At 40.6% G+C, this 24822-nt stretch overlaps 1 protein-coding gene across 1 annotated transcript in view; it reads left to right on the forward strand.

The window, feature by feature from the left end:
• Suclg2 (succinate-CoA ligase GDP-forming subunit beta) overlaps positions 1–24822 on the forward strand; it is a 269009-nt gene that overhangs the window by 53963 nt on the left and 190224 nt on the right. The window contains exon 2 of the mRNA XM_057766788.1: positions 7745–7886. Within this exon, the coding sequence (XP_057622771.1) occupies positions 7745–7886 (142 nt within the window). The remainder of the gene's footprint in view (positions 1–7744; positions 7887–24822) is intronic.

The raw sequence follows: 24822 nt of genomic DNA on the forward strand, positions 1-24822 counted from the left end.
GGTTGGGAAATAGGGCAGAAAATAGGAATTAGCCCAGATTTTAGCCTACCCCTGGTCCTATATATGATCCTGGGCAAGTAACTTCTCCTTCTCAAGGTTTCTGATTATAGAGGAGGAAGATGGATCCCTGAGGATCCTTTGTTCCTTGGGACCTCAATGTGAGATATAACGCTGGACAATTCCTCAGAACAGGGTCAAGACAGCTCCTCTTGTCTTGAGTCAGTGCCACACTTTTCTTCTTTACTCTGGAAGGTCCATGTCAGTCAGGACCCCACAAGACAGCGCACAGTCCATCAGATCACTTACTGTTGACAAGGACAAAACTCAGTTCTGAAGGTTGTTAGAAGTGTTGGAAGGCAGAGGGGCTGGGGCTACTGAGCATGCTGAGTGCTTAGACAGGAAAGAGTCTGGACCAGCACGTCATGGCAGGGGGAGATGGGGGAAGATGGTGGAAAAAGGGTAGCCAGAGCATCCTAGTGCTTCCTGGAGAGTCAGTTCTGGTGGAAACACTCTGCACTCGGACAGTTAAGTCAAGGTCTGGCATCTTCTTCCCACTGGTTGATCCCCAAGCAGAATCTCAAGGTACACAGAAACCGATTAGCAGAGAAGCATGAAGAAAGGATCTGAGGGCAAGCAAGAAGAGTTCTTTCTCACCCTTTTTTCTTTTCTTCTGTTTTTCCCCCCCTCAAGACTTGAGTTTCTGTAGGTATCCCTGGCTGACCTGAAACTCCATAGAACAGGCTGGTCTCGAACTCAGAGAGATCTGCCTGACTCTGCTTCTCAAGTGCTTGGATTAAAAGGCACTTGACACTACTGCCTGGTACCCATTTTATTTTTTTGTAGTTAATGGTCCAAAATACTAAACAGGAAACTAGAAATAATTCACAAGGTTTAACTAACTGATTTTAGCATGTTATAATTCTAGTTTATTTTCATCCCTGTAAATTAAGTTTTAGTGTAGATAGGAAAGCAAAAATATTCAGGAAGCCTCCAAAATCTCAAACCATATCCTCTAGATAGCTTTCCTTGTAGATAAGGGGAGGCTCCATGATAACTGGCAGAAACAAGAGAAGGCCCTGGGTTTGTAAACTTCCTTTGTCATTTGCATTCCAGAGTTGGTGGACACTTTAGAACCTTGCTAACTTCTACACTGAAGATACTGTTGTAGTCCATAGCACTTTTTATAGTATTCTTGTATTTCTCAGCACAGTGCTTGATTCTCCACCTTCCTCCTTCCAGCCTGCAGCAGCTGCATTTTTCCAGTCATGTGATGTCCCAACATTTCATGCAGGTTCTATTTACAGTAGACTTTTGGTCTTTTGAAGAGTACAGCATCTTGCTCATCTCTACCCAACTCTATCACCAAGGAACCCCTGGAAAAATGGGAACGGAATATAAACACAGGGAACCAACCATGTTAGTTGAGCAATAGCTGTGGCCGCAGAGGCTTTTTTTCCTGTTTACTCTTGCCTGTGACCTTAGCCTAGTGACTTACCTTTCGGTTTTCTTATCTGCAAGATGGTTCTATAAAACACAGCTTTCACAGGTTGTGTTCTAGGCAAGTTAGGTCTACTGTAGCAGGCTTTATGAAAGTTTGGACTTATCTTGTTTGTCCTACTAGCTCTTATAACTTACTTTACCTTGTTTTTCTTCATCTGCATTTTGCTTCAGGACTTTTTACCTTACTTTCATTCTGTATGGCCGACTTTTCTGCTTCTTCCAGGTCTGGCTGGCTGGTGGCTCTCTGACTGGCTGGCCCCAGGCATTTCCCTCTTTTTCTTCCTCATTCTCTTCTCTCTCAAGCATAGATTCCTCCTCCTACTTATTCTCTGTGCTGGCCAGCCCCACCTATCCTTCTATTGCCTAGCTATTGGCTGTTCAGCTTTTTATCAGAGCAGTGAGGTGCCTTAGGCAGGCAAAGTGAAACAGATGTAACAAATCTTTATTCAGTTAAATAAATGTAGCATAAATAAATGCAGCATACTTTTACATAGTTAAAGTAGTATTCTGCAATATAAGCAAATGTAACACATCTTTTCGTAGTTAAAGTAATAGTCCACAGCAGTCTACAATAGTAATAACCCCAGAATCACAGTGTCTTATGTCCACAGACATTACTGCATGTCCACAGGGGTTTAATCTTCACTGCATGTTTATTGTGAGCCACCTCTGGCATGAGTTTCTTTCACACTGCAGGCTGATAGATTGTTTTCTATTGTTGTTCCTCTTGAAGAGGTGTGGGGAGAACTAAGCTGAGGTGGGGGGTGGTAATCTAATGTTTCTTGGTTATGTCCCATATAATATACACTCATGGATTTACTGGCTGGAGTTAGTGACATGGCCTTGTCTAATTTCAATCAAAGGAAGAAGTTTGAGAGTATTTGTGGGTTTACACTAATGATAGTTACACATGTAGAGAGTATTACTTGACTTCATGACTCCTTCAGTCATTGGATTACATGAGCACACAGTGAAATGTCTAATACAGCGCCAGTGCTCAATGATAGCAGGAAAATTATTATGAATAGCCAATGGTTTTAACCATACTGTTCACTATCCACTTGTTTAGCATTTTTTTTTCTTATTCCTTTTAAAAATGCAGAAGGTAGTGGGTCTTGAATGGACTTAGCAGAAATTCATACACTCACACTGATGGATACGTATGTACATGCATGCACACATGTGTGTATGCAACGTGTGTGTTGGTGGACGTGTGGCTGTGCATATATATGTAGATGGGTGCATGTAGGCCACAGGACAATCTTTAGATACTTTTTTTTTTTTTTGAGATGGGCTTTCTCTTTCATCTGGAACTTGCCAAGTAGTCTAGGCTGGATGAGACAGGCTCTCTCTCCCATTGGTCTGGTCTGGAACTTGTGAAGTAGGCTAGACTAGATGACTAGCCGCTGTGGTTTCCACCCATCTCTACCTCCCTAACTCTAGGATTATAAGCACATGCTACCATGCCTAGCTTTATGTGGGCTCTGGGATTGAACTCCGGTTCTCATTCTTGTACAGAGAGCATTTTGCCAACTGAGTCATCTCTTTAACCCAGCACAAATTCTTAAGAAGCAGAGATGGCTTAATGAAGTTAAGACCTAGTCAGTGACCCTGCTCTTCCAAGGTTTTGGTTGAGCACAGTCAGCTGACACTTCTGTAAGAGGATTATTTTGTGTGGTGACAAGGCTGGGCATTAGCACAGGCCTTGCAAGTCTGCTCACTGTCTTGGTTTTCATTTAAGAGCAAGCGACTTTAAGCTGGCATTCATTTAGGTCAATGTAGAAGCAGTCAATATGTATTATATGTCTTTGATGCTGGTCTCTGGATCAATTGCAATTAGTTTGCAGCAGATTGCATTAACATATCTGGAATTAATAGAGCCAGTGGTCTAATGAAAAGGAATTGACCGTGACCACACGGTGGGTGTTTTTAGTTTCTCTCAAATGTGCTTTTCAAACTATACTTTTTTTCTTCTTTGGTTAATGGCTTTAAATTGATATGTCAACATAGGCCTAATCTATTGATTCTTCCCATTTACCTTTTAAAAGCAATCCCTGATAATGACATGTGTGTAACATTTAATGTTTTCTTTCATTAGGTGGCTTTTCCTAAATACCTTAAACTCATGTTTTTCTTGGAATCTTGTGTGGAATGCAATATACTGTTATGCCTTTGAGTGTGTTCATTTATCAAATTTATGTCTTTTCAACTTCTAATGTTTCATTAAGACCTAGAAAGTCAGAAGTAAGATCAAGAAGTACTAAAATTAGATGGTGTGAGCATTGTTTGTCCTGCTATTGAGTTTTATTTAAGTATTATTAATTTTTAAAGAGTAATGATAATCAATTTCAATATTAATGTTGTAAACAATATATATGTATATATAATATTAATATATGAATGGATGGGAGTAGTGATCTTTAGGCTTGATCATGTCAAAGCTTGAATACTTTACAAGTATGCATGGATTTTTTTTTGTTTATTTCACATTCTATGGGATGACTTTTATTTTTCTAGTTTAGAAGTAGTCAGCTTCTGGGAGTGGCAATTCTTTGTATTGGGGGAAAGGGCAGAGTTTATTCCCTTGATCATCTCGATGATTTATTTTGGTATTTTCCATTTGACAAGTAAGATATTCTCCCAAGAATGTCAGAAGGTTTAGAACACACTGCCTTAGAGCAGAAACTCATCTGTCAGTGAGGGTCTAGAGGGGTGTCCAGCCTTGTGACTCTGTGGTGTCACATTGTGATCCACAGATGTGTTGGGCCATGTTCATAGCTGTCCCAGGGAACATGTGGTCAGCAGGTCTCAGGTCAGACATATCTATAAGCTTTGCTGGGTCACCTGCTTGAAAGAGCTCATGAGCACTTCCTAGTTTGGAGGCTATAGGAAATGACATTTTAAGGACACTTCAGAGCTTCTGAAAGCAAATTAAGTTTCTGTCCACAGTCCTTAGGCCCCAGCAATGTGGTCAGACTGACATTGCCTTGGACATTCATGGAGACCATGGTAGAAGCTGGCAGGGGCCATTTATCAGGTGATTTTTCTCTGCCACTTTGAAATCCAGCTATTATTAAACATTTAATTTGCGTTAATGGACAGTTATCTCCTATAAGTTCCTTAACATTATGACTCATGGGTATAAACATAACTAAATATATTCCTGTGTTCATTGAAAACAAGATTTATGGTTTTGGCTGTTAAGATTATTGGATAAAATACAAAGTAATTTACCCGAGGGTCATCTTGTTCTTTATAATCTTTTGATATGAATTAAAAAGTAATTGATAGTGTATTTCGGAAAAAAAACCTCACGTCTACTGAATTTTAAAGCAAGATTACATCATATCCAACTACAGCTGAGCAGGGATCTCATAATGAAGACTCTGTAGTCAGTGTTGGTTCTTGAGTAAAACCTTACCCTTCAAAATATCTGTCTATTAAAAACTAAAGAAGTGCTGCAGGGAACTGGGAAGATTGCTCACAGCCATTAAGAGCGTGCACTGCTCTGGCAGATGACCTGTGTTCAGTTCCCAGCATCCACATCAGGTGACTCACAAAGCCCTGTAACTTTGGTGTATCTGACATCCTTTGGCTCCCACGTGCACCTGCATGCATGTGGTGCACAGAAAGTCACCCATACAGGCACACATACACATTTAGAAAAAATCTTTATAAAGAAAAGCAACGAAGTGGATTAGTTTGCTGCTTCATGACCTTATAGAGTTAAAACGATTTCCCTAAGATCTTTTTGAGTGTGATTAATAGTTCATATTAGCCATTAAGATAATGCTTTGAACTTTCCCTACTTGAGCCAGGTGAGAGAGTGGAGGCATAGCGGTACGGGTGGACCTTTAATGTTTTTCTAAAATAACTTCTGTCTGAAAAGAATTGCTAGCTTGCAGAACGCTACAGCAAAACAAAATGAAACCCCCAGTAGCAGTGCTGTGCATCCTTTGCCTACCTACTTCCTCTAATGTTGACATCTGATGCAATTTTAGAACAATGCTAAAACCAGAAATTCGCACAGATGTCTTTCTATACCTAAGCTATTGAACTTTTTTTTTTTTTTAAAAAACACTTTGAGTTTTTAAAAATAGCATCTGTTAAGAGTTTCACTATGAGTCAAATTTAGTCAAATTTTGAGATTATAATTACATCATTTTCCCCTTCCCTTTCCTTTCTATAAACTCTCCCATAAACTGTTTTCTTTCTCCCTCTCTGTCTGTCTGTCTGTCTGTCTCTCTTTCTTTTTTTGTTTTTTTGAGACAGGGTTTCTCTGTGTAACAGCCCTAGCTGTCCTGGAACTCACTCTGCAGACCAGGCTAGCCTTGACCTCACAGAGATCCTACTGCCTCTGTCTCCTGAGTGCTGGGATTAAAGGTGTGAGCCACCACTGCCCAGCTTTTGCTCTAACTCATGTTTTTTTCCTCCATTAATTGTTGTTATATACACATATGCATATAAGTCCTGCTTAGTCTGGATAATGCTACATTTATATACGTCTTAAGGACTGACCGTTTGGGAAGACTATCTCTCTAGTGCTCAGCATTTCTTAATTGCCAGGAGTTCTTTGGGAACAATGTGACCTCTTGGGCTTTCTCCTCTCCAAATTAGCCTGTCTATTGTTGCTATCCTTGTTCACTTCTTGTTTAGGCAGTTGTGTTAGTGAGAATTTATGGATGGCTGCAGGTTCTGACATTGTTAGGAGACACAATATTGTAGCAAATTCCTTGATCCTCTGGCTCTTACTGTCTTCTACAGTGATCCCTAAGCTGAAGGTGAGGGAGTTGATCTGTAGATATATCTATTGGGACTGGGCTCTGCAACTCATTTTGGTTATTTGTGGTTTTTCTGAAGAGGTCTTCTCACAAAAAGAAGTTTCCTTGATGAAGAATGAGGACTGCACTTCTCTCTGGATGTAAGGATAAATATTAAGAATGTAGTTAGGAATTATGGTGCTTTAGTGAAGTGGTGGTTGTAGATTCTCCTCTGAGATCCATAGTTTCACCAGCCCTGGATTGGGATTTTCCCTGTGGTTGAGTGAGTCTTATAATTAGATGGCTGATGGTTGCCGCTGAAGCATGCGTGTTACTACTACACCCTTAGGGTTACCCTGTCATGTTTGTTGTTGTGGTTTATAGGCGTGGCATCATACCCAGGGAGGACTCTTGGATGCTTCCTTCCTTTGAAACCTTGTGTTGTACCTTGTGGTACTATGAAAGCTAGTCCTCAGGGAGGAGGCCTTCAGGTCAGTTCCAGCTCAGGGGTCCCCCAGGTCCCTATATCTGAAATGCATGGTGTCTTCAGCAATACAGACTTATCTTCCACCTCTGGGGCCAACCAAGGGTAATAGCCATGGCCTGTAATGTTTTGGGGGTCTCTTAGTCAACCCTGACTAACAACTCAAAAGGCTTTCTTATGCCTAGTATAAAGGTTTTGTTAGATGGTCTTTGGCTTTTAGAAGGAGCATCATCAAACCAGATGGGTTTCTTTTAAACTATATAGGTATATTTTTATGTATAGACTTATATGTATTCCATTTTTTAGGCTGATAATAGTATGAAAATTTCCTGATAGATCACTTTATGACTTTTTAAATTCATGTGTGTAATATATTTTGATCTTTATCCTTTATTACCCTCTCTTCTCCCTTTCCCTTCATCTTCCCCGCCAGTACTGACTTCCTCTGCAACTTCCATGCATCTTTCTACCTAATTCTCTCCCTCTCTCCTCTACAGACACACACACTCACACACATACACACACACACACACACACACACACACACACACACAGAGAGAGAGAGAGAGAGAGAGAGAGAGAGGAGAATGTGAGTCCGTGACCCAATGACCCAATGAGTTTAATCAGGGTTACTTAGAATGCTGATATCACCTATGAAAATGTTGATCTGTCCCAAACAATTATTAAATGCCTAGTCCTTAGGGTGGGATGAAGCCTGATTAGCCCTTCCCTCACATGACAAAAAGGTGATTTGTGATTTGCCCAACCTTGTGCAGGTAATCATAGCTGTACTTTTACCATTTTTTTAAAAAATGCATTTATTTTGTATATTTAACTTTTTTGACGTTTTCAATTAAAAAGGCATTGTGGAGGATTTACTTAGATTTGTGTCTTAAGCTGAGTGTTGCTCAGTTCTGGTTGATAGTACCTGTAAGATTGGCTATCTAGACCAAGTGTTCTTTTTCCTGTTCTTATTAAATATCCTTCCACCTCTCCCTAGGCTGGTCACTTAACCTCCAGAAGATGGCTGAACCTGCAGGAATACCAGAGCAAGAAGCTCATGTCCGAGCATGGAGTGAGAGTCCAGAGGTTCTTTGTCGCCAGCACTGCTAATGAGGCTCTGGAGGCAGCGAAGAGACTGAGTAAGCTGGTCCAGTGGATGAGTGTTGGCCATCCGTGAAAGCTAGGATGGGGCTTCTTACGTCTGTGACTTTGCTACAGGTTACATGCCATTAGTGAGAGCTCAGGATGGGGCTTCCCACTTCTGTGCAAGGTTACACGCCATCAGTGAGAGCTCAGGATGGGGCTTCCTGCTTCTGTGCCTTTGCCCCAGGTTGCACTGTCTGAGTGGGAACAGTGAATTGCTAAAGCAGAAGAACACTTGAACAGGAAAACTTGATTTTTTCTCTTGAGATAGCAGGACATGGGGGTCACTTTGCACCCTCTTCTATCAACTGTGGCTTAGAGGTGGGAAGAAATAGGGCTCAGATGAGGCCTGAGAGTGACATCCGTCTAGAAGCCTCTTAAAAGCTGGGGTGAGTGATTGGAGAACAAGGGGAGGCAGGCAGCAGTTTCCGATTGGTCTGTCATTCTCTTGAACTTGTGATCCTCCTCCTGAGAGCAAGTGCTACATCACAGATGTTCCGGCAGAGCCTGGTTAAGGGCACAGATTTAAAGCCCAACTATTTTGCCCTCCCATTACCAGTTCTGACTGCTTAGGAGGGCCTTCTCCTTTCTGTGCCTCTGGTTCCTCAGCTGTTGAGCAAAGCTGTGCTTCCTGCCATCACTGTCATTCCAGGGCCTCATTCATTGTAGGGACGGAAAGTCTCATCCATGTTTTTAGATGTGGATGGAGAAGAATCAGGTCTTGTGTTGCGGGAGGTCCTTCCGCTCCTCCAGCCAATAGCCGCTGAGATACCAGCCCATTGGGGGCGTGGTCTCTCTCCCTTTAAAAAAGCGGCTACTTCCCTCCTCGCTCTCTCTTACTTCCTGCTCCGCTTCTGGTGACTAGACTCCCTTCCTGATTGCGCAGAGGGCTGTTGTCTGGGACGGTGATCTGTAAGTTTTTTCCCCTTTAAATAAATAACCATTATATTAATCATAATTCCAAACTAGCGTGGGATTGTTTGTGACTTACTCCTTCGCCTTGAGTCCTGCTCTCTTCTTTCCACTGACGATTCTATGTGGTGGCATAAAGAGTCTCTGATTGGCATTCGGGTTATAATATCCAGTATTAATAAAATGGGAGCCACATAGAATATTTAAAATTTCTAATTGTCTTTAAAAAAAGGTGATAGGTAAAATTAATTACATTATACTTAATATATCCAGTTAGTAGCATTTTACCGTAAGACTAATATTAATGAACATCAGGATTTTCTTTTCTTTTCCTTTCCTTTCTCTTCCTTCTCTTTTTTTCTTTTCTAAGATAAGGTTTCACGTAGTCCAGGCTGGCCTTAAAATAATCCTATTGCTGAGGATGACCTTGAACTCCTTGCCTGTCTCTGCCTCTAGGCTGGTAAGATTATAGGCATGCTTCATTTTGCCTGGCTCATATGGTTTAGGACTCAAATCCAGGGCCTTATATCATGGTAGGTGAGTATTCCATTTCATTTGAGTCTCATGTCAGAGGCTCAGACACTGTGACAGCTATGTAGGACAGTGGTTCTGGACACTGTGGGGGGCTGCATGTGCCAATAACCTTGGGGAACAGTTTTTTTCCTGCTAGGCCTGGAGGAGATCTCCAACCCCTCAGTGACCTTGGGGACAGACTGGATAAGGGGTGAGTATTTTTCCAGGAGGGGATGATTTTTGTTTTAGGGATTGAAAAACGAGGAACAAAAATTGTAGTAAAGTCAAGTTAGCTTTTGCTTTTCATTTTCCCTTTATTTCTTCAATGCAGGCCTGTGTACTAGTGTTGAGGCCACGCTGGAAGCCATTGATGACTTTCGTGTCTCTAACCAGCTTAGACACAGCGTAGCTGAGTGACAGTGTGGTTTTCAGGTCTTCCTGGAGTTAGGAACTTAGTGAACCATCTAGCCTCCTACTCTTGGGTTTATCTTTTAGAAAAAGTTTATTTGGCCATCATTTCACAGTTGGAGATCCTAAACTATGCTTTTATGATAATTTTTGCTCTTGGGAAATTGACCATGTGTTGTGTACTTATGTTTACAAGAAGGGAGAAAATGGACAATAGAGCGAGTTTAACAGAAAATAAAAATTAAATAATGAAAATAAACTTTTTAAAAAATTGAACTTTAGTTTTGAGGGTTTTCAAGAAATTCATCGTGTATGAAGGAACTGAGAATAGGAAAGAGATTAAGAAAACCAGACACGATGATGACAATGAGCACAGCACTGCTGTGCACATGAGTACTGTTTCCCTGTGAGCACTGTGAGGTCTTCAGTGGTCCTGTTTGTCGCTAAATGAGAATTCAGAGAACTAATCACAAGCTCATTTGGGGCTGAGGAGACAGCTCAGTCAGTCTGTAGAGTCTTTACCTTGAAAGCATTAGGACCTGAGTTCAATTCCCTAAAGCCACATGACAAAGAGGGAGAAGGGCCTCAGCAGTTCACCCCATGACTGAACCCAGAGTCACACTCTGTGAGGAGCTGTCTTAGAAGCAATGTCTCGTCTAGTTCCTGATGTTAACTTTTGTTGATCTGAGAGGAAGCTGATGACTTTGTGAAAGGAGATGCTACCAGTTCTAGAAGGTTTACAGGAAAACAAGCTGATAGTAAGAAGAAAGGAAGCGTAATAGTCACTGTTACTGTGACTGCCTGCAGAGAGCCCAGCCAAAGAATCTGGTGGAACGCTATAGTGTTCGGGTTCTTGCCACTACAAGATTTACAAGGAACCACAGACACACTTTCACCAAATATATTTGAGGGTGAGATTAAAGCTGGATTATGTGTCTTCTTGACTATGCTGGGATCTCCCATTTATATACATATATTATGGAAAGAAATTATATAAATATTAATATACTGACATGTAGAAAGCATTTTATGGGTTTGTATTTTATCATCATCATTATCAGGGATATCTAATTTCAGTAGACGTACTAAATCTAATTACAGTCATAGTGTAAATTTGTGCACAGATCAGATGTCTATAAGTAGTGTCGTGTCACTCTTGTGATAGGAGAATTCATATTTTAATGTATAATGTTTGTAAAGGTCTATTTACTTTTCTTAGATTCAGATGCTGTGTTAGCTTACCTTTCTCAGTGCTGTGACTGCCAGATACCTGACCAGAAGCAACTGAAGGGAGCCAGTGTTTATTTTGGCTCAAAGTTTGAAAGAATACATTCTGTTGTGATGGGAGGCATGGCAGCAGGTGGCTTATGGGGAAGGAGTTTAATTTTCACAGGGCAGGATGCAGAGAACAGGTGGGAAGTGAGGTTAGGCTATAAAACCTCAAGAGGTCTCCTTCCTCTTCTGAGCCTTTGCCTCCATAAGAAGCACAACTTTCCAAAATAGCCCCATCAATTGGGGGCTTAGAATATGAACATGTGGGTGGTATATACATTTTAGCTACAGTGGATATTTTGAAATAAAATGATGTATTACGAAAGCTTTTTAAAAATGTTCCTTAATATTAGGTGTACCTGTGTTCTAATGAATCCCTACCCTACCTAATCTGTTTCTTTCTGAACAGATTGGGTATCTGAACCCTTAGTCTTGGCCATCTGTGGATCAGATCAGCTATGTTTGTAACTCTCCTGGACCAAACGGAGTATGTTACCTCTCAACTGCTTCAGATTTTCTTATTGTCCTTGTCCTCTGTCACGCCTCTCCTATCTTTCATATTTAGTCAGTAGCCAAAGCCTGTCAGCATTGAGTGTAGCATTTTTACTTTATTGACAAGGAAACGACAAGATAAGGTTAAAAGCGTGGCCAACATTGTCGAGCTAAGAATCAGCAGAGATGTGGTTTGCCCCCAGCTCTAAAAGATTTAATAGTGCCTCCATGCATTCCCTCTTTGCTGGCTTGATGGCAGCAGTCTAGGGAATGGTTTGTGTGGGCAGCATGTATAAAATTGAAAGCGAATATAAATAAAATTAGAAGATTGTATTAACTTGATATGGCAGATTCTTAGATACAGTTTATAAAACCTGTAATTTGGAAATACTTTTTTAATGATTCATTTCATTGTATCTCTTTGGGCAACAGAACATTTTGCTGTCTAGTTGTGAAAAGCTTGTCAACTTGAACATTTGTTAAAATGGGCGATGCATCGTGTCTGAAGTACAGTTTGTAATGATAAGAGATCGATTGAATGAGATCCTCATTTTCTTGCACTAAAATAGATTTATATCTGATTGAGAGAATAAATGTAGTTTGGTAAATGAAGATTTTAATATATGGATGGTTCTCACGAAGCAGTTTATTGTGTCTAAGTATGCTTTAAAGAAGGAAGATTAGGCTGAGAAACAGCTCGCTGACGACAGGTTCATTCGAGCCTGGTGAGCTGAGGACCCTAGGACTCACATGTTAGAAGTAGAGAACCGACTCCCTCACATTGTCCTCTGTCCTCTGCTCGTAATCCTTCCCCACCACACACACACAATAAACATCTTCAGGTGTCCTAATCAGGCATGTTGCTGCACGCCTTCTTTTCATATGAAGTAAATTTCATAAATGCAACCCACAGATTGCAAGAGAACATCTATTATGTACAGAACGGATCTGTGTATTGCCTTTCATTTCTCTTTGAGGTACACCCAGAACTGTCAGTATAACTCAGAAGTACTTGAATATAAACACAGATGAAACTTCTTGGACAACTACCTTTCCATTTTGGGATTATCTACAATTTGTTAATTATGTCCATCACATGGACATAAACTCTCAACATTTCAATAAGCAGGAAAAAGTATATTTTAAAAAACTCCATTTTTTTTTAAGTCAGGAAAGAGGATTGAAATATAAATGGACAGATTAATCTGTGAGGTACTGACATTCCCTCCTAAGATGCAGATGGAGCTCTCACTATTGGCTAGCTTGGGATGCTTTCAGCTATAGCCTGTTTCCATTCATCAATATGAGAACTTAACTCTTGGTTTTATATGATTCCATCCTGAAGCCTTGCAGATTACTTACACCATTAAGAAATTCTGCTTCGCCGGGTGGTGGTGGCACACGCCTTTAATCCCGAGTGCATTAGCACTCGGGAGGCAGAGGCAGATGGATCTCTGTGAGTTAGAGGCCAGCCTGGTCTACAAGAGCTAGTTCCAGGACAGGAACCAAAAAAAAAAGCTACGGAGAAACCCTGTCTCGAAAATCCAAAAAAAAAAAAAAGAAAGAAAGAAAAAGAAATAAATTCTGCTTCTTGTCTTAACACTGATTGACAGCTATTGTTAATCTTGTAGACATATAAATACAGCAGCTTCCTGGACTCTTGAGGCTTTGCCATGTGATGGTGTGTGCTTAACATCTTCCTTTATATTGAGACGATCTTTTTACTTACAGTGATAGTCAAGGAGAGCTTTGATTTCTGTGAAGTAAATCCCTCTCCATTATTTTGACCCTGGAATCAGCAATGCAAAGATGCTCTCTCAGTTCCATGTCTTATGTGTTACACCAAATCTCAAGCTGGTCTGCTTTCTAGGACTCTCGGTGCTGGGAACATAATGGGGGTTTCTGTGTTGATTCAGTTGTCTTTCTGGCAGCTAGTGGCCCCTTTGATGTTTTCACAGTTTCTATACCTGGTTCTCCCTTCCTTCTACTTCTTTCTTCCCTCTGTTCTTTTTTTTTTTTTTTTTTTTTATGTAGTGTTTAGGCTCAAACCTGGGCTTGCATGAATGCTAGGCCAGCATTGTAGTTATTGGCCTATTGGCCTATATCCCCAGCACATAGAGTCAACTTCTCTTGCTTGCTGCTAGTAATCCTAACTCATCTAGGTACAAAGTGCTCATCATAGGTCCTATGCATGGAAATGCACCAGAGACATTGTTGTGGTGCAGGCAATTTTCACTTGCTAAATCTTAATTGTCTATGTACCCTAAAAGAGTCCCTGAGTTGAGATTAATGGTCGGCCCTAATTGATGTTTATGGAAATACTTCTATTCATCATGCCTTTAATAACATTTCCCATTATATGTATTTTTGCAAAGAATTCTCTTTTCTAAAATGTTCTCTTTTCCGAAATCTTCAACTATAGATGGTACTCTCCTTGGAATACTTCGGGGTAGGAATGTCTTTTTCAGTAATAGAAGTAGCAGGAGAGCTGCAGAGCCCTAGCTGGATTGGACAGGCTTTGAGGAGGCAGGCCTAGGAGAGTGGACGTGGAGCTTCCTTTCAGGCTCCTTAGAAACCAATGCGAACACTGCTTTGAAAGCCAGAGCTTCAGCTTCAGTTAGGCAATGCATGAAAGCAACACATTTGAAACCACAAAAATAGGAGCAGGAAGGTCAGCTCCTGGTCTTTACTATGTGCCTGTCATCCTGTCAAATATTTGAATCCCTTTTTTTCATGTAATACTCATTTAAACCAAAGGAAAAGTATCAGGAGATTTCTGTTTACCCTTCAGTGTGTCTCTGCCACTAGTGTGCCTTTGATGGAGTTAGGTATTAACTTTGTTTTTAAAACTTCCTCATTGGCAATGAATAGGAAACTATGTTCTGTCTGGCCCTTATCTCCAGAACCTCAGCAGCCGGTATTTCCTTGGGTCTAATTTACTTCATTTGTGAACTGTAGCTTTGAGTATTCATAGAACGTCTTATACAGTTGAAAATAATGAAAACTTTGCTTGGATTAAATGGCACAGGGGCTCGTTTAGGATTCTTCTGATTGTTTTCACTTTTTAAAATACACTTTAGATACATAAATATTTAATAATTTTCAAAGGGCTATATTTATTGTTAATCTTGGAAAATGGAGAAAAGTGAAAAACTGAAAATCTTTTTATTTCAGTTATTTAAAGGAAACTTGTATTACTATTAACATTTCTTTTCCTTTTTCTTATTTATTTATTGCTTTCTTCAGTATTTTGTTTTACCTATATGCTTAAATAATGTAATTGCATTATGATGAATTTCCTTATAAGGTTAGGAAGCAAAATAGTTTTAAAAATCTGAGTTATATTATTATCACCCAAATAATGTTTTTTTCTAAAAAATATTATTCCCACCAGTACATAATAATCTCTAGATTGAGTATGCTGTTTCCCATTGTGTTTTTTTCCTTTCAGTGTTTGCACATCAAGGAACGCTTGTTTCTTTAGCACATATACTGCCCAGTTTTAGTAGCTCAGGATAATAGGATGATTCCTTTGCACAGTCCCCATGTGATCTTCTTGTGCTGACCCAGCAAAATATACTGCCTTCCTCTTTTCACTCCGCCATCTTCAACAAGTGGCTTCCAGAGATGACCTGGGAAACTTGCCATGGCAGCCACTCAGAGGGAAGAAGGCATGTAGGGCTGAAAGTAAAGATTTGCTTGAACTGCATACCTCACTTTCACCTAATTCCATTGTCCGAGACTAGTCTTATGGTCCCAGCAGCGAGATAATGTCTCACAGTTCAACCCTTGCCGGCCTAGGGCTCCATGTAGACCAGGTTGGGCTTGAACGCAAAAATATCTTCCTTCCTCTGCCTCCCAAATGCTGGGATTAAAGGTGTGCTCCACCACAGCTGACCCAGTATTTAGACGTAAATTCTCTCTTTTTCTTTTTCTCCTCTTCCTTCTTCATTTTGCATTTGTTTGTGTGTGTGCGCGCGCACACACCGTGGGACTTATGTGGTGGATGGAGGACAACTAGGAATGGGCTCTCCTTTCATTGTTTGGGCTCTGGGGGTCAAACATAGATCATCAGGCTTATAGACAAGCACCCTGACCTCCTTGGTCTGGTTTTTAGACTCATGAGAGAGTATTTACCTCTTTGATTTGAGGCTGAATGTGATAATGGGCCACATAGTCAGGGTGCTCATCTCCCTCTACTTTGTTGGTTATTTCCACACACAGTTTACTTGAGTATAAAATTGAGAGTGATAATATGTACTTGAAGGATGCTTGAGATTAAGGAATAAGAAAAGTGAGTGCATGCCTCACATCAATGAGGGACTAAGTTCCTTTCCTTTTTCTTCTATTTTAGACTGAGTCAAACCAGTGTTTTGAGGAATATAATAGCTACTAACAACACCAATGCAAAATAAGAAATAAGATTTCTTAGTGCTTTTGTGATAATAGCTAAGTGTTAAACTCTTATTTACTTTCTCAGATGACTTGATATTGAACGTACTATTACTCATGTATATTGTTGGTAGTTTCTAGGAAGATGGTGGTATATGAAGTCCAAAGCTGCGTAATTTTGAAAGAAAATGAAAATTGTCCTTGCCTTTGCATTGCAACAGAATAAATATTTCCCAAGGAATTATGCTTTTAAGATGCTCTGCTATTCTCCAAGGTGGTTATTAGAGACACTGACAGTGTTTAACATGCTCGTGAATAGCACAGCTCTCCACCTCAGTTTCCTAGGTTATCTTACAAAAATAGAAACTCGGGAAATAAATGAGAAGCTATAAAGGAGCGGTGCCACTTTATCTGCCTCAGAATGAAAATTGACGTGTAAACAACCTGCCTCGATTATGTATTTTTTTCTTCAGTGTGGAACAAACTAAGATGCTTGGGAGACTGTTATTTTTCTCAAATTAAATGTGAACCCTGTATTGGATTTTTCTTTTGTCTTTAGCCTTTTATTTGAGTGAATGTAATAGTCACTTCTGTATGAGGAAAAAGAAACACAGATGGGGCATAGCTAACGGGAAAATAACACTCGAAGTACTCAATATGCAAAGTGAGACTTTTCAGTGACTTCAGCTGCTGCATGGGTTGAAGAAGCAGCTGCAGATAAATGCATCTTTTCTTAATAAGATACTTGTCGATTAGCGTCATAAACAGGTAAAAGGTCCCACTAGGACACAGACTTCCTTTTGTCTCCTGTGTCGACCCTGTTTACACCCACTGTGGTATACTGGGTGGACACTGCACAGCATGACAGAGGTTGCCTTTTCCAACTCATCACCCTTTGTACTTTGTGTGATGCTCACTGCGTGTCTACAGCTATGTTCTTGTCGTCTTTGTTAATGTTTTTTTTTTTCTTTACAGTGTGACTTCTCCCGCTTCTTATTGAGAAGCGTAAACACCAACCCAGGCACAAAATTTTTTACCTACCATGGTGTCCTGCCTGCAAGATATGCTAGTGCACTGGTGACACAGGTGTGGGGGTAACCTACCGATATCTGATTTGACTTAACCGGCTCGTGAGATAGACCACTTGTGTGACTAGTGTGACTTCTTTCACATTGACGCTAACCTTGGCATTGGTCCTGCCTTCTGTTCTGAGACAGTTTCTCCATCCTTCCTAAGGTTGCCTTGATTCTGTTATCCTCCTGCCTCTACCTCCTGAGTGCTGACATTACAGGTGTTTATCTCCACACTCAACTAAGAAGTCTCAACTAGTTCTTCTTAGGAAGGAATATGATAGCTCTTTTTGTTTGTTTATTGTTTGTTTTTTTGAGGCAGGGTTTCTCTGTGTAGCTTTGGAGCCCATCCTGGAACTCATTCTGTAGACCAGGCTGGCCTTGAAGTCACAGAGATCTGCCTGCCTCTGCCTCTGGAGTACTGGGATTAAAGACATGCTTTACGTCAGCTAGGATCTAGGAATATGTGTAGTGGGAGCTGTGGGCCTCTTCCAACAGCCCAGCTCATGGCCACCTGGCTAGCTTATGCCCCAAAATAACAACATACAAACTCTATTCATTTAAACACTGCTTGGCCCATTTCTGTTCATGTGTGTAGCACCCCAAGGTGCGCTTACCCGGAAGATTCTAGCCTACGTCCATCCTGGGTCGGAGCTTCATCGTGCCTGCTCTGGAGAGGAGAGCATGGCGTCTGTCTCTCAGAGGAGCTGCCTTGCATCTGAGCTCACTTCCTCTTCCTCCCAGCATTCTGTTCTGTTTACTCCACCCACCTAAGGATGGCCTATCAAATGGGCCAAGGCAGTTTGTTTATTGACAAATGACCTTCCTCCATCATTTCCCCTTTTTTTGTTTAAACAAAAAGGAAAGGCATTCACTTTAACATAGCAGAATTACATATAACAAAACAGTTATCAAGTAAAAATTACAATATTTACATCTATTTTATCTTTATCATAACTAAGGAAAACAGCTATAACTATCTATCCTTCAACTCCATCAAAGACTCCAGAAGGATATAATATTACCTAAGTAAATGAGAAGTAAGCAACTTACAAAACTCTAGAAATCACAGAGACATCTCGCTGCCTGGACAGTCACCCAAAGTTCCTCTGTACCGTTGGGGCATCCATCTTCGGCCTAAAGGCCTGTGGTATACAGAGACATTTCCATGAAGCAGGAAATTTCAAAGGCAGTTCAGTCACTATCTGCTGTATCCTGCAGAATGTCTCGCAGACTCTTTCATGAATCAGGAACCCCGAAAGATCATCTCACCTTTAGGCAAGTTCAGTAGTCCTCTCTCTGCGGGTTCTTTGTGTCCAGTTTATGCAACACTCCAGGCAAGAGCAGTTTTTTGCCCAAATGGCTATCAAACTCCATAAGGATCCTCTTCGATGCCCATCTTCTTTCTTCTTGAAGTAGATTGGTGCTGCCAGGAGCAGACATGTCTCATTTTCATGAAAAACCTAAGTTATTAAAACATTTAAAATGCCATATTCTATAATCTTTGAAAGATATGAAGAATGCCTATCTAAAATATATCTATGTACATCTAGAAAATCTAACATAATAAGCTTAACTATTATTGATAATTATCCATTAACAACCTATATACATTACATTTTTAAGTGAACTACACAATCACAATACCTTAATCAGTATCAGAAATACATATACATATAATAAAATTGACCTTAAATTAATATCAGTAAACCAAGATTCATATCAATGCAAATTGTTCACATCTATACATCTATATCATCTCCCCCTTTAAATGTAAAAGAACATTTATAAACAATATATGGGAACATGGGCACAGTTTTTTCTCTCCAAACTGCTTCCTGCTGAATGGGGGCGTTGTTATTTGGGTCTTTTATGGGATAACCTGTCTGCTAGGTTCATCTCAGTTGGCAGTTGAGCGAAGCAATTTTTTAAGGGTGTTCACAGCAACCCTTCAGGAGGGCATGGTCTATCATACCATATTGGGATCAAAGAGCAATCCACAGTGTCTCATCCACTGTGAAAACAAAACAAGAAACTCTTTTCCAAAGTATCATATCCTTAGATCCAAATTCTGAAGTCAAGGTATTTTGAACATATCTTGGATTAGTTCAGCAACATTTATAAACAAATATCTTTTAGCAGCTGTTGCTCCTTCCTCAGCATTCAAACAATTCAAACAGAGCATAATAGCATATAGTATCAAGATTCTCATTGTATTTTCCATCTTTGTGCGGCTTTATTTTAACCTCTATTTCATTTACTTTTACTTTTATTTTATATTTTCTTTATATCTTCATCCTGGAATAACTCTTTAGACCAGGCTGTCCTTGAACTCTCAGAGATCCTTCTGTCTCTGCCTCCCAGGCATCGGGATTAAAGGCGTGTGCTACCACACCTTGAAGTCACAGAGGTCAATCTCCCTCCGCCTCCAAGTGTTGGGATTAAAGGTGTGTACTACCACACTCAACTACTCTCTTTCTTCCTTATTTTGTTTTTAAGAACTTTAACATTTAGCCTGCATATATTTTTAAGTACACTGTAAATCATTTAAAGGTTTTCTTTGTCTTTGAATCTCTCTTTACTGTATCTCTCTCTTTTTCTGACCACACGAGCCTTTAAATTACTGAGCAATATGGGTAGGATTAAAGCTGTGGCTTTGCCAGCTAGATCCAGCCCATTCCGTAGCTTTCCAGCCTCATGGCAGAGGTACCAGCTGTAGCCATGTTTATCACCACAACTCTGTGGCGTTTCAAGGTCCTTGCCAGCAAACAAGCTACAACACTCAAATGCTCTCTCTGTAGCTGACCTCCTGTCTCAAAGAGTCAGAGTTTGCCCTGGCAGGACGACCCAGAAAGACGGCATTTTTAAACGGCGCATTTTTTCCTGCTATGGCTGAAAACCAAAAAGCATGCATTCGGCTTTTATCAATACCATTTAAGTGTTTTGTGGCAGGACCTCTTAATGAGCTGCAGGGTTTTGCAGCTAAAGCTGAGTCAGGAAGCCTCTCTTAGATGAGAGTGCTTGCTTGCCTCTAGCAAGCAGAGCAGACCCGAGAAATTGCTGCTACCAAGAAAACATGCTTTACTCTATTCTTTCCCAAGCTTTCTCAGGCTTTCTGTAGATTCAGTGCCCCATGTCTGGGTGCCATTTTGTAGTGGGAGCTGTGGGCCTCTTCCCACAGCCCGGCTCATGGCCGCCTGGCTAGCTTATGCCCCAAAATAACAACATACAAACTCTATTCATTTAAACACTGCTTGGCCCATTTCTGTTCATGTGTGTAGCACCCCAAGGTGCGCTTACCCGGAAGATTCTAGCCTATGTCCATCCTGGGTTGGAGCTTCATCGTGCCTGCTCTGGAGAGGAGAGCATGGCGTCTGTCTCTCAGAGGAGCTGCCCTGCATCTGAGCTCACTTCCTCTTTCTCCCAGCATTCTGTTCTGTTTACTCCACCCACCTAAGGAATGGCCTATCAAATGGGCCAAGGCAGTTAGTTTATTGACAAATGACCTTCCTCCATCAAATATGGACTAATCCATTGGTTCACACTCCATTTAACTGAAGAGGAAGAAGGGAAGAACAGTAGGAACAAGTGTTGGACCTGAGTTTTGCAGACAGATGGCTAGTTCAAGGCTTTCTTTCTTCCAGGGTTGAGGCCATTCCCATCCTTTTTTTGAGACAGAACCTTACCATGTAGTCTTGACTGACCTTGAACTTGTAGTGATCCTCTTGCCTCTGCCTCCTGAGTGCTGGGATGGCCCACTTTCCATTCCAGGTACCTTGACTGTCATACAAGGTTCAAAGGTGACGAATGAGTGGAAACTTCAGTAAAACAGCAAACCATACAACCCCCCATCTGCAGTTAAAGTTGCGGTGTGTGACTCCTCTAATGTACACACAGTGCTGTTTCTTTTATGCACTTGGGTATATACTTAACCTTTGTTTATAGGGGAAGGCGAAACTAAGGGAGCAGCATCCTTAGGACAATGGTGGGAGATACCATGGCAGTGTTGTGGGCTGCTGCTAGTCCTGTGGGCTGTGCTTCAGAAGATCTCCTCAGGCTGGTCCTCATATCACATTACACTAAATAGCCTTGGCCAAAATGTAGCAGTTGTTAGAACAATTGATCCTGCTTAGACAAAAACAGCTCGTCTCCCATTGGAGTCTGTCTGAGCTCCATCAGGTCACGTTAACACAGAGCCTAGACTACAGTGGTTTGTTGTTCTCTTACGTTTACAAGCTGTACTTTCAGCTGGGGGTGTGCACATGTCAGTTGAAATGTGTCCCAAATATAGTCATTTCTGAGTCATTAAAAAAAAAAACACCCAAGCCGGGCACTGGTGGCGCACGCCTTTAATCCCAGCACTTGGGAGGCAGAGGCAGGCGGATCTTTATGAGTTCAAGACCAGCCTGGTCTACAAGAGCTAGTTCCAGGACAGGCTCCAAAACCACAGAGAATCCCTGTCTCAAAAAACAAACAAAAAAACAAAAACAAAAACAAACAACAAAAAAAAATCCACCCATTTCTCTACTCCTGGGATGGAAGGGAAGATATTCTGATATTAGCTATTCGCTACTCCGTCTCTGCTAGATTTTTTTTTTTTTTTGAGACAGGGTTTCTCTGTACCTTTTTTTGGTTCCTGTCCTGGAACTAGCTCTTCTAGACCAGGCTGGCCTGGAACTCAGAGATTCACCTGCCTCTGCCCCCCTAGTGCTGGGATTAAAGGCATGCGCCACCACCGCCTGGCTAGATTTTTTTGTTGTTGTTATAAGATGGGATAATAAGGAGAACATGGAGACTCTTATACTTTTCATGACTCTTAATTCATTGAACAGTCATTGTGGTTCTGCAGTGAATTGGTTGCTGAGGTTGCATGGATGACCAGGAGAGTGGTGCTTCTGAGATGGTCATTGCCTAGCAGAGGCACCATTGCATAGCCCACAGGAATACAGGGAGATTAATGGCCTGCCAGGTAAAGGAGAGTGTCCATGGTGGCTGTCGTGGTCACAGAAGCTTCCTGAAAGAGGTGAAAATGGTACCTCCTTCCCTACTTTTCATTAAATCGAATATGTTTAATGAACCGACTTGTTCTGACCCTAAAATAGAGACATCAGCATTTCTTCCCTCCTTTCTAGTCCCAGGAAAGTGAAATTTCAAAATAATTGGCACAAAATTAATACTTGTTTTGAGCAGAGATGGGTTTCTGTTGAGTTTGCTTTTGTGCAGAGAGCTTGTTTTGTGTTTAAGAACAACTACACAATGACAGAATGAAATGATGTGGGATTTCCCTCTGTATCCTGTGAATACCTTTGGTTAATAAAAAAACTAGGTTGGCCTGATGATAGGGCAGAATAGAGGTAGGCAGGTAAAACTAAACTGAATCCTGGGAGAAAGGAGGCGGAGAGAGAAGCCATGGAGCTGCTGCTAGAGACAGACACACCGAAACCTTGCTGGTAGGCCATGACCTCGTGGTGATGCACAGATTAATGGTGATGGGTTAAATTAAGATGTAAGAGTTAGCCAATAAGACGATAGAGCTAATAGGCCAAGCAGTAATTTAAATAATATGGTTTCTGTGTGATTATTTTAGGGTTGAGCAGCCGGGAACCAACAAGTGGCTCCTCTTCACAACAATGAAATGCTTTTTTCCAGGCTCGGATGCTGGCGTCTTAGCAAGCGTGTCCTGTTTACTCTCTTTAAACAGAGCACAGTTGAACAAAGTAGAGACTTTCATTAGCTCACACATATACTAGATGGTAGAAATATAATGGTGTCATGCTTAGAGAACTCAATTGCTTTGCTTGCCATATCTCATTGAATATTGAATCTTCTTTTTTGATGTTGGGGCTTGAACCTCAGGCCTCAAGCATGCTAAGCAAGTGTTCCTCCACTACCTATGTGTAACAAGTTACCCAGGCTGCCCATCAGCCTGTAATCTTCCTGCCTCAGCCTCCTGAGTAACTGGGATTTCTGGGGGGATGCCCCCAGGCCTGGCCTTATTGAATCTTTAGGAGACCTCTCTGTGTTTCATTAGCCTATCTATAGTTCATCAAAGAATCCTCTTAAGATGGAAAGGTAGACATCTTTTACCAAAGAGACAATGAAGCTGCTCAGAGTGTTAAGTAAGACAAACCATATTGGTCTCTAGGATACAGAGCTGTATCCATTAGGTAGCTCATTCTCACTCCTGCTTTCCTCTGCCTTTTGTTGCTTTTGTTCTGACTTCTGTAGCTAAAGGCTTTCATCCTGCACCAAGACAAACAACTTTCATGTGTTTAGCTCCTTTGACTTTGGCAAACCTAGTGGAGGTTGATGGTGGGTCAGTATGATATAGAGGTTTTATTTCATTTAGAAAGAGGAATTCAACTATACATCTGATCTACTTGTTTGTGAATGTTTAAACATTATATTCAGATAAAATTTTTTGATCAAACTTGTGTAGAACTTTTTAAAGGAATAATTAATAAAAGTTATTCCTTTATTATCTTTTTGACTTTCACTTCTATTTCTAGTGCTGAAACTCTTTAGAATTCATATCAAAAGGTTACCAGGTTAAAAGATTTTTTAACCAATTAGGTTTGGTGTTTATAACTTAATTCAGAAGGTTGTTGTTGCTGTTGTTTTAAGACAGAGTCTTCCTGTATAGCCTCAAATTTGTAACCTCTCTGTTTTAACCTCCTTATTCCACCACACCCTGCTTAAGAAAATATTTATGAATGTCTGAGTTTAGTATACGGAATATAATCAAATCAGCAAATGCTTGTAGCTCTGTCTGCCTCTCCTCCCAAGTGCTGGGATTAAAGGTATGGACCACTATATCCGGCCTTAATTTTCTTTTACAGTAACCAATGAAGCCTTAGATATTTGAAAGTGAACATATTATTCATTTCAGTTATGATAAGAGCTAAACCCAGATAAGATTAACATTTTGCATTAAACATCAGGTTTGTATACACTGTCTGATATTGTAAATAGTGTGATGGAGAGAAATTTAAATAGGATTCATGAAGACAGACGATAAAAAGAAATCCCACACTAGCTCAAAATTGAGTAAAATAAAGGGTTATTTATTTAGGGGTAGACTTACACATCATAGTCTCTGCTCAAACTGGGAATAGCAACTGAACCCCACAGCCAGACATGAGGTTTACATCAGCATTTATATTATAAGAGGCCATGCCCAAGTGGGCAGGCAACTTAAAGGCTACTGACTATTGGAATTCCTACAGCACCTCCCCCGCTTTTGCCTCTGAAAATGGTCTGTCAGTTACTCTAGGCCTTAGCCAAAGTTGGTTGCTCCAATGTTGCAAGTGAGACTTTGGGTGATTGCTCAGGTAGCCAGTTGTCTCTGTCATTTGTTGCGCATTTTGAAAGTTGTTTGATTACACTTCCTGCTTACTTAAGTAATATTATTTCCCTTCTTGGGTCTTTGATGGGGTTGAAGACTAGATAGTTGTAGTTATTTTCCTCTCATGACTTGGCAAAGTTATCTATAATACAAGACTTAAACTCCTTAGGGTGGAATAATTATTGAAACATTTATCACATGTTTCTTGTTTGATATTGTGTTTGCTGGTTGTAATTCTAGTTTTTATACCTGATATTTGTTCTTATTGTATATAACTTTGTATCTGGTTTAGAACTCTCTTATTTAGACAAAAGGTGAGCTATAGCCATGTGGCAATAACAGATTAATAAAAATGGGTTAAATAAGGTATAAGAGCCACTAAGAAGCTAAAGCTAATGGACTAAACAGTGATTTAATACAGTTTCTGTGTGTTTATTTTGGGAGTCTGGGTGGCCAGGATGAATAAGCGGCCTCCTTACTACAGATTTAGGTCTGCATTTGGACTGCTACTTTGATTTTGAATGCTTT

This window comes from Chionomys nivalis, chromosome 1 (genome assembly GCF_950005125.1).
Source record: "Chionomys nivalis chromosome 1, mChiNiv1.1, whole genome shotgun sequence".
Classification (NCBI taxonomy): Eukaryota; Metazoa; Chordata; class Mammalia; order Rodentia; family Cricetidae; genus Chionomys; species Chionomys nivalis.